This window comes from Nycticebus coucang, chromosome 14 (genome assembly GCF_027406575.1).
Source record: "Nycticebus coucang isolate mNycCou1 chromosome 14, mNycCou1.pri, whole genome shotgun sequence".
In the NCBI taxonomy this organism is placed as follows: Eukaryota; Metazoa; Chordata; class Mammalia; order Primates; family Lorisidae; genus Nycticebus; species Nycticebus coucang.
Window position 1 is genome coordinate 14,277,668 of NC_069793.1, and position 10,675 is coordinate 14,288,342.

The 10,675-nt window shown below is 37.4% G+C and overlaps 1 protein-coding gene across 1 annotated transcript; it reads left to right on the forward strand.

The window, feature by feature from the left end:
- Positions 1–9,140: 9,140 nt before the first annotated feature.
- Positions 9,141–10,085, forward strand: LOC128564297 (olfactory receptor 5B2-like). Its single transcript, XM_053559791.1, has one exon. The coding sequence runs from the start codon at positions 9,141–9,143 to the stop codon at positions 10,083–10,085; it is 945 nt and encodes a 314-aa protein (XP_053415766.1).
- Positions 10,086–10,675: the final 590 nt, after the last annotated feature.

Genomic DNA, 10,675 nt, shown 5'->3' on the forward strand with positions numbered 1-10,675 from the left:
TGTATGCATCTCCATATCTTGGAGTTTAATTTCTCCTAGGTCCTTTTGAGCTTATACATATGTGTGTACCACTATATTTATTTCTGTATCTAGCCATCGCATTGATAGTAAGCTAAACATGACTTCATACTGATATTTCTGACTCTAATCCAGTTAATTCAATCTTACCCCTTTCTTATCTATAACTTTTCTCTGACAGAAACTTGACTCTCAACAACCCCTATTCACAGATTTTTATTTGTTTAACTCCAATATACAAGTAAAGCACTTCCAAAGTTGCTAATCGATACCCTAGTGAGAAGCACCTTTAGCATTGATATAGTACAATATTTATGCATAGTTCCTCTTTATTTTTACTTAAAGTTTTTGGTCACTACACTGTTTTCCAACATTACTTAAGCCAACTTCTTTTTTTTTCCTATTAAATCATAACTGTGTACATTAATGCAATCATGGGGCACCATACACTGGTTTTATAGGCCATTTGACACATTTTCATCACACCGGTTAACATAGCCTTCCTGGCATTTTCTTAGTTATTGTGTTAAGATATTTATATCCTATTCTTGTAAGATGCACCACAGGTGTAATCCCACCAATCACCTTCCCTCTGCCCATCCTCCCCCCTCCCTCCCCTCCCTCTCGCCCTTCCCCATATTCCTAGGTTATAACTGGGTTATAGCTTTCATGTGAAAGCCATAAATTAGTTTCATAGTAGGGATGAGTACATTGGATACTTTTTCTTCCATTCTTGAGATACTTTACTAACCAGAATCTACAGAGAACTCAAACGTATAAGCAAGAAAAGAACAAGTGATCCCATCGCAGGCTGGGCAAGGGACTTGAAGAGAAACTTCTCTGAAGAAGACAGGCACACGGCCTACAGACATATGAAAAAATGCTCATCATCCTTAATCATCAGAGAAATGCAAATCAAAACTACTTTGAGGTATCATCTAAGCCAACTTCTTTTTCTCCTCATCTCCCTATGGTGAAGTTAACTCACACATTTATAATACAATTAGATTACTTGATCGAAGTCTGCTTAACAGTTTGGAAATTGTCATTATCAATAAAGCTTCTTACAAACATTTAAATGAGCGTTTACAGGGACATATGGTCTCAGTATACATTTACATTTAGGTTTGTTTAGGGGGGTTGCATATGGGCAAACAACTGTTGTGGTAATTTGTTGAAAAGCATATATTTTGTCTTTGTTTCTATAATGGAATACCACAGACTGGGTAATTTATAAGGAGAAGAAATTTCATCTTTCATTGTTCTACAGGATGGAGAGTCCAAGATCGAGGGGCAGGCATCTGGGGAGGACCCTCTTACTGCATCACCCCGTGGGAGAAGGGCAACAAGGGAGAGACAGTGACAAGAGGAGACAAACCCACCTGCAATATGTCATTACTCCGTTCCTGGGGTTGGATCCCTCATGACCTAAACATCTCTTAAGGGTCCCAGTACCATCCCAATGGCAATTAAATTTCATCATGGGATTTGGAGGAAACGAATAATTCAAAACGCAGCATATTTTCTCCATTGACTTGGCTTTCTCTCTTTCACAAGATCATTTTATTATCACTTGTGGGTCAATTTCTGTGTCCTATACTTCATTCCTTTGATTTATATTCTCTACCTTTTCCTCAGTTCCATACTGTCCGGATTCCTTTATGTAATGGTAAGACATGAAGCAAAGTAATGTGCATGTTCCAACATTGTTCTTTTTCATAATTATATGGTCTACTCTGCTAGCTTTGCCATTATGCATAAAGTTATAATCAGCTTTCAATATTTACAATAGAAAGAGCTCACTAGAGTTTCTACTGGGATCATTTGAAGTCTAGAAAATAGTGTTCCTAAAGTCTGTCAAATTATAAATATGCTTACTTAGAAATTTTAATTAATTGATGTTCTGTATTTTTCAGCATTTTTAAGACAAATATTTTAAATATGTTCAAAGAGCTAAAGGAAATCTTGAACAAATAACTAAATTAAACTAAGAAAACAATGCCTCAAAAAACACAGAATTTCAGTAAAGAAAGAGTAATTATGAAACATCACTAGATAGAAATTCTAGAGCAGTAACAATAAGAGATGAGGCAGACAAGGAAAATAATGGCTAGGATTGCCTGATTTAAAAATATCAGCCCATTTTATGCTGTGAAATAACTTCATTTTCATGATCGCATCAGAGTAGGAGACTAGCCTATCAGGGGAGAGGTATTCATTTTCTGAATTAAAAAAGTATGATCATGAAAAGTCTATACACATATATTTACGAATAGAGCTAGGTTATAATTGATCTTCTATTTTATAGTACAATTCTATCCACACCTTTAGACCTCAAATTCCTGAACCAAAAACACTCATTTTGTATCTCTTTATAACTAGAAGAATATGTAAGGGAGTCTGGACAATACATTGGACACTCAGGGTATCAGTGGGATACAGAAATTAATTTTTAAAAATGACTTTAATTAGATACATATTTTATATGTTGATCTCTCTTTCATATGTTTATATGTCAACTTACATAAGGAAGGAAATTCGTGTTATGTAGAGTGCTCTGGCACATTTTCGTGGTAATTTAAAAACACTCTATAGATATTTTAATTATAGCATTTATTACTCTTTCGGCACTGAGTTACAGACTTCACTGTCTCTACCCTCTTAAGTAAGGAGTCATGTTATTCACTTTTTAATGACAGTGATTAACACAGGAACTGGTACAAAGTTGGACTCAATGGTTAAGTAGGTGAATTTGATCAAAGAGATTCAATCCAGGCAAACTATTTTCCAATTACATATGATGAAGCAGATTTATTACAAAGTGCTAAAGCTTAGCTTATGTGCAAAGCTGTATAGGAGGAGACTTAGACAAGAACTAACCCCGACTGCAGTCCTGTGTCAGGTATCACGTCAGAAGGGTTCTATGTAGCATTAAATATGATCTTCACATCTCCGTAAAATAAGGACACTGGAAATTACATGAGTTGGGTTTTTCAGAGCATGAATCTAGATCTAAACAATAGCAGCAATGTTTTGAAGGCCACATGCATCTAAATTCAAATCTGTATCTGTAAATCCAGGCAAGTTACTTTATAAATATGTCCTTACAATATACTTGGTATAAACCTGCTCCAGGGAGCCTTCTTCCAAATGGTTACATTATATCTACAATCTCACACATTTTAACTTCTAATTTTTCTCTTCAATTTCAATCCTTTCACTATCCATGTCTCATTCCTACATTCAATTCTTAAATGAGCTTTTTTTATCTTGCCTGGCATTTTACTAATTAGTATTATAATATCATTATATTTTTTCTTTTTATACCATTTTATTTATTACTTCATTCCTTTATCTACACTGTAACTGTCTATTTTGATAGTAGCTGTAGTATTAGTACCAGCAGTAGTGGTAAATATTAATGGGTACCCTCTATGAAGCAGATGAGGAATAAAACACCTTGAAAAGTTAATTAGTTTGAGGATTTTGGAAGGATAGTTGAGACTGTGGTGCATTTTAGACTAGTCTTCATGGGTTATAATCTCATTTAAGAGCAGAAGATAAATGAAAGAAAAATAAGCAGCAATGTGGAATGTAAAAAGGAAACCAATCAGAAAACATGAGAAATATGTTAGTGGAAATGTAAATTAGTGCAACCACTAGGGAGAACAGTCAAAAAACTAAAACTGGAACTACCATATGACCCAGAATCTCACTGCTGGGTATATATCCAAAGGATAGGAAGTCAGTATATCAAAAGGCTATCTTCATTACCATTTTCTAAAATTATTCAGGATTCATTGAGGGTACAAAGAACCAGGTTACACTGCTTGCATTTGTTAGGTAAAGTCCCTCTAATAGTTGCGTCATGCCCCCAGGAGGTGTGTCACACACCATGACACACCACCTCCTCCCTCCTTCCCTCTGTCACCTCTCCCATTCCCCCACCCCCAATATGTACTAGCATCCATCGTCCTCATATCAGGATTGAGTACAGTGTATTCTTGCTTCTCCATTTTTGCGATTAGATGCTTTAGGAAAGCATCACAAGAATGGAGAAGCAAGAATACACTGGATGTATTTCAACTCCATCTGGTTTAATACAAAAGATGTAAAGTCTACATCTTTTTTAGCGGCTGAATAGTATTCCATGGTATACATATACCACAGCTTGTTAATCCATTCCTGGATTGGTGGGCATTTAGGTTTTTTCCACAATTTGGTAATGGTAAATTGAGCAGCAATAGAGAGTCTAGTGCAAATGTCCTTATGACAAAATGATTTGTTTTCTTCTGAATAGATGCCCAGTAATGGGCTTGCAGGATCAAATAGGAGGTCTAGTTTGAGTTCTTTGAGGATTATCCATACGTCCTTCCAAATACGTTGTATTAGTTTTGCAGTTCCACCAACAGTGTAAACGTGTTCCCTTCTCTCCACATCCATGCCGGCATCTGTGGCTTTGAGACTTTGGGCCCAACCCCAGGTTTACTGTAACATGATGTGGGCCCACTCCCATGTTTATTGTAACACTATTCACAATAGCCAAGATTTGGAATCAATCTAATGTCCATCAATGGATGAATGGAAAAAGAAATTGTACATATATACAATGGAATATTTTCTAGTCATCCAAAATGAAATTCTTCCATTTTCAACAACATGAATGGAACTGGAGAACATTATGTTAAGTTAGATGAGTAGTGCACAGAATTCAAATCTCACGTATCCCACTCATAGTAGGAGCTAAACATTAAAAACAATTGATGTCATGGAGAAAGAGAGTGGAATAAGGATTGCCAGAGGCTAGGAAAGGTAGTGGAGGTGAAAAGATAAAGTGAGGATGGATATTGGGTGCAAAAATATAGTCAGATAGAATGACCAGTTATTTGATAACACGACAAATGACTATATATAATCAATAATAAGTTAGGGTATACTTTAAAATAACTAAGAGACATGGAATTAAAGTAAATGCCTGAGGTGATAGATACTCCAATGCATGCTGCTGCTGATAACATACATTAATGGCCCATAAACATGGGAAAAGATGAACAACAGCATCTTTAGTCAGCAGAGAAATGCAAATCTAATACACAATAAAATATCATTTTATACTTGCTAGGATGATAGTAATTGAAAAAATGGAAACTGAAAATTTTGGAATTATTGTGCAGAAATAGGAACCCTAATACTTTTCTGGGGCAAATATAAAATGGTGCCCTATATATGGTTTGTCAGTCTTTGACAGTTACCATGTCATCCAATAATTTTGCTTCTAGGTATGTACTTAAGAGAACTAAAAGCACATTATTAGATAAAGTTTGTAGATGAATGTTCACAGCAGCATTATTCAAAATTGCCAACAGCTGGAAGAAATCAAACATTTATCAACCTGATTAAAGCATGAATATGCACACAACAGTATATCCATACAATGGAGTGTCATTTAGTCATAAAGAGGAATGAAGTACTGACACATTACAACATGAAAAAAACTTTGAAAATATTATTCTAAAAGACTACAGTCACAAATGACCATATATTATATAATTCTATTCATATGACATGTCCATAGAAAACAAACACATTGAGACAGAAAGTAGCTAAGTGGTTTTCTAAATCCAGGGTAGGGAGAAGGAAATGGGAGTAACTGTCAATCAGTATAAGGTTCTTCTCGGTGTTAAAAATGTTCTTCATTGTGGTTACAGACATGCAACTCTAAGTATACTAAATTCAATGAATTTTACATTTTAAATGAGTAAATGTTATAGTCTATTAATTCTACCACAATTAGGCCGACATTTAAAAAAAAAAAGGAATAGGGCGGCGCCTGTGGCTCAGTGAGTAGGGCGTCGGCCCCATATGCCGAGGGTGGCGGGTTCAAACCCAGCCCCGGCCAAACTGCAACAAAAAAATAGCCGGGCGTTGTGGCGGGCGCCTGTGGTCCCAGCTGCTCGGGAGGCTGAGGCAAGAGAATCGCGTAAGCCCAAGAGTTAGAGGTTGCTGTGAGCTGTGTGACGCCACGGCACTCTACCCGAGGGCGGTACAGTGAGACTCTGTCTCTACAAAAAAAAAAAAAAGGAATACAAAATAAATGGAGTGATAGCCAAGACATGTCATCTGTTCAAATAAAAATGAAAGATAAATAGTCAACAGAGCATACATACTTATTATACATTGTATTAGACAAGAGAGACCAGGGTAAACTCTTGTAACAAATCAACCCAAAATTCCAGTGATCTAAGACAGAAGAAATTTATTTCTTATTTTTGCTAATGCATGTGCATCTTAGGTTGTCTACACAGGGGGAAGTCTCTTTCCACATGTTTACTCCAATACCCAGGCCAGTGGAGACGTTGTTGTCTGCAGCTACATCCTCTGGAACAGCAGCCTTTCCAGTTACCAGAGCAGGGTGGGCAAGGGAGGGAAATGAACGTTTATGCATGGGCTTTGCCATACTTCAACCCCAACATGACACATATTGCTTCTTCATAAGTTTGTTTTATGGAGCTAGTTCATGGTTCTAACTAGCTATGGTGGGGCAGGGAAATATGGGAAGTAGAAGTCATGTTTGAGCACCACTATTTTTACTTCACATATCAACTTTTCTACTTATAAGGAAGTAGAGGTACCTAAATTTCTTGAGTTCTTAATATATGCTAGTCATCATGATCTACATTAGCACATTTCATCTTGATGATTCTCCCACGAGAGATACACAATTATGATTATTATTATTCCTTTGTTATAGAGGATACAGTGAACTTTGATGAGATCAAATAACTTAACCAAGGTCACACTGCCATAGGTAACAGGACTAGAATTGAAGCTAGGCCAAATGACCACACAGTACTTGACTTTATTGATTAAAAAATGAGATCATTTCACCATGAAGTCTGGGACCAGACAATTATGCAGAGGAAAGAATGGATTCCCTTACTTCCAAATGAAAGACCTCCAAATGAATGAGGTCCTGACATCACATGAACCAGAAATTTTAGAGAGGCTTGTATCTTTATTGCCTAATGTGACTGTGACGCCACTGATTTGGTGATTGGAGGCTCTTTCCCCTAATTTCTTTCTCCTCTTTCCCTAAACCCTCCATTCCTCCACGTCACTCACCCAATGTGCAAACATTATCCTCTGATATCCCCAGTCAGGGTCAGACGGGGAAGGCCAACCTGGAATCAGAAGCCTCCCGAGATATCTACTCACAGTACATTAAATGTTTCCCCAGAGACTTGTTGAGATCCCCCTCATGCCCTCCCTCCTTCTGCCAATTGTTCTCCCTCCTTCCCCTTCTCCTCCCCCTTCTCCTCCTCCTGCCCCCATACTAGACAATATTTGTGTTTTATTGTTCATATGATCATATAATTGTTTATATATTGGACTCATGTTAGTATTGAGTATATTGGATATTTATTTTACCATTCTTGTGATACTTTACTAAGAAGAATGTGTTTCAGCTCCATCCAGATAAGTGTAAAAGATGTAAAGTCTCTGTCTTTTTAATGGCTGAATAGTATTCCATGGTATAAATATACCACAGTTTGTTGATCCATTGATGGGCATTTGGTTTGCTTCCACAACTTGGCAATTATGAACTCAGCCACAATAAATATTCTGGTGCAAATGTCTTTGTGGTAAAATGATTTTTTTTGTTCTGGATAGACACCTCATAATGGGATTGCAGGATCAAATGAAAGGTCTACTTTTAGATCTTTGAGGAGTCTCTACTTCTTTCCAAAAATGCTACATTAGTTTGTAATCCCACCAGCATTGTAGAAGTGTTCCCTTAACCCATTTTTTAATTTTCTTTTATTGTGAATGTACTATAGGAGTAGCAGTGCAAAGATCATATCTCCCTTTCTGAATTTCAGGGGTTATAGCACTTTCAACATCTATTTGGGATGTTCTTGGCTAAATGTTCTGTAACAACCAAGCAGAGATGAGATGGGTTATGAAAAATAATGGATCAGACTGTCTAATTTAAAAACGTTAGCATTTTTCGTGGTTTTCAAAAAATTTTCCATTCATTGTCACATAAAAGCCTGAGGTTGTTGGAAAATTATTTTCATATTGGCTGTTTTTAAAGACAAGGAGCTATATCATCTTCTTCCTCAAATATGAAGGATTGTTAATCCAGGAGAAATGAGTATGACTCAAGGCTCCAGAATCAGAAGTGTCTTTTGGGTTGAGAGAGTCGCTCATATGTAACCCCTGCAGCACAGTAAGCTGTCACCTGAGCCACCCCTGGAGGTGAGCATAATCAGATACACTACTGGGTATGATAGGCTATCTACAGCTTGGTTAAAACCACAGAGTCTCTAGGGAAGGCCAAAAGTAACTCTTCCATCTTCTCCTATTCCCACAAATAAAGCAAAGATGTAAGTGTTGGGGAGAGATGAAAAGAAAAAAGCTAAAGCTTTTCTTCAATCTTTTTAAAAAACTGCTCCTTTAATTCTTGAGTTACTGAAAGACATAAAAATACCAGCAAGAATGTGCTCCACAGATCATGCAGTTTTCTTTAGGCCAATGCTTACACAGGAATCAGCCAATAAAGGGTCCTCATGAATTAGAGAGAAAAGTATGAGCGTCCTGAATCATTGCTATCTTTAGCTATCAAAAACAGGTTAGGGATGGGTCTACCAGAGATGGAAAATGCATGTGACACACCCTGTTATCATCACATAGCAAAGAATGACCCAATGTTTCTCATATTTTGCTTTCTGTTGATAACAGTTTTTATGTATATTTTGGTCAAGAGTATTTGCAAGACATAGCAACCACTGAAAAATGGCCCTGTATGGTTTAATGTAGTAGAGCATACCATACACCAGGGAAGCTGAAATGTGCCCGAGAGTCATACCACTTACCATTTGTGGCGGCCGTGGTCAGCAGGGATATTCCAGTGCCCAAACCACCTCCACGTGAGTGATTTCACACAACCCACCCCTACCCAACATTTGGAGAGCTTCTTGCACTCTTGCCCTTGACAGGAATCTGACACAGGAGCAAGACACGCTGCCCACATTTCTGTTCCCATGACAGTGTTCAATTATCATAATTTTGTGTTTTCTCACCTTATCATAGGTACCTCTCATAATTCCCAAACAACTTTGATGGAGAATATTTCAGAGGTGACAGAATTCCTTCTTGTGGGGTTAACTGATGCTGTAGAGCTTCAAGTCCCTTTATTTATAACCTTCACTCTCATTTACTTCATCACTCTGGCTGGAAACCTTGGGATGATTGTGTTGATTCTGTTGGACTCCCGGCTGCACACCCCCATGTACTTTTTCCTTGGTAATCTCTCCCTGGCAGACTGTGTCTATTCCTCAGCTGTCACTCCCAAGGTAATGGCGGGGATGCTCATAGGAGATAAGATCATATCGCACCATGCATGTGCTGCCCAGATGTTCTTCTACGCAGCCTTTGTCACTACTGAAAGTTTTCTCCTTGCCACAATGGCTTTTGATCGTCATGCTGCAGTATGTAAACCCCTGCATTACACCACAACCATGACAAGCACTACATGTGTCCTACTGGTCACTGGCTCCTACATTTGTGGACTCTTTGAAACTTCCATCCATGTTTTCTTGACTTTCCATCTCTCCTTTTGTCACTCCAATGTGGTCAATCACTTTTTCTGTGACATTCCCCCACTTTTGGCTCTTTCTTGTTCTGATATTTACACAAATGAGATTGTGCTCTTCACATTGGCAGCATTCAATGTCTTTTTCACTCTCTTGGTTATTTTGAATTCTTATCTTTTTATTTTTGTTGCTATCTTGAAGATGCATTCAGCTGAGGGACAGAAGAAGGCCTTCTCCACCTGTGCATCCCACTTCACCACTGTGTCTATCTTCTATGCGACAGTCATCTTTATGTACTTACAGCCGAGTTCCTTCCACTCCATGGACACAGATAAAATCGCGTCTGTGTTCTACAGCATGGTCATCCCCATGCTGAACCCTCTGGTCTACAGCCTGAGGAACAAAGAAGTCAAGAATGCATTCAAGAAAGTTGTTGGAAAAGCAAACTCTCCATGTTGCTTAGCTTATTAGATATAAATTGCTCACCAACCATGTCAAGATTTCACTGGATCTCCAGTGTCTGAGAATATTTTTTAAATTTTATTATTTCTAGTTTTTAATTTTTCTGAGCCTCTTCTATTCATGCTTTCTTTTTGAATATGACTAGGTTAGAGAAAATTCTGGATGTATTTTTTACCAGAAATGGAATGCCACTTCTATTTTGAGATTAAGATTATAAAACCCCATAGCTCACCATACTATTGGTGTAAAGTGCTTTGCAGGTAAGCCTCATAGATGTATAACACCAGTGACATTTCCAGTTATTACAATTCAAAAGAATTCTATGATTCTTGTACACAGCATAGAGCCATAGTTCTTAGACATTGCTCCTCCTAAGAATCACCCTGAAAGACCATCAAAGTGCAGAATTCCAGGATCTAATCCAAGATAATTTGAGTTAGTGTATCTGGTATGAAATCCAGAAATCCATAACACTATCTCTCATTACACACATTTAAAAATGCTGATCTTTAAAATAGCAATAGTTCCGATGGTGATTTAGGATAATGATGAATGCCTTATAATCTAAATTTATTTAGCTTCTGAATTTAAAAGATCAA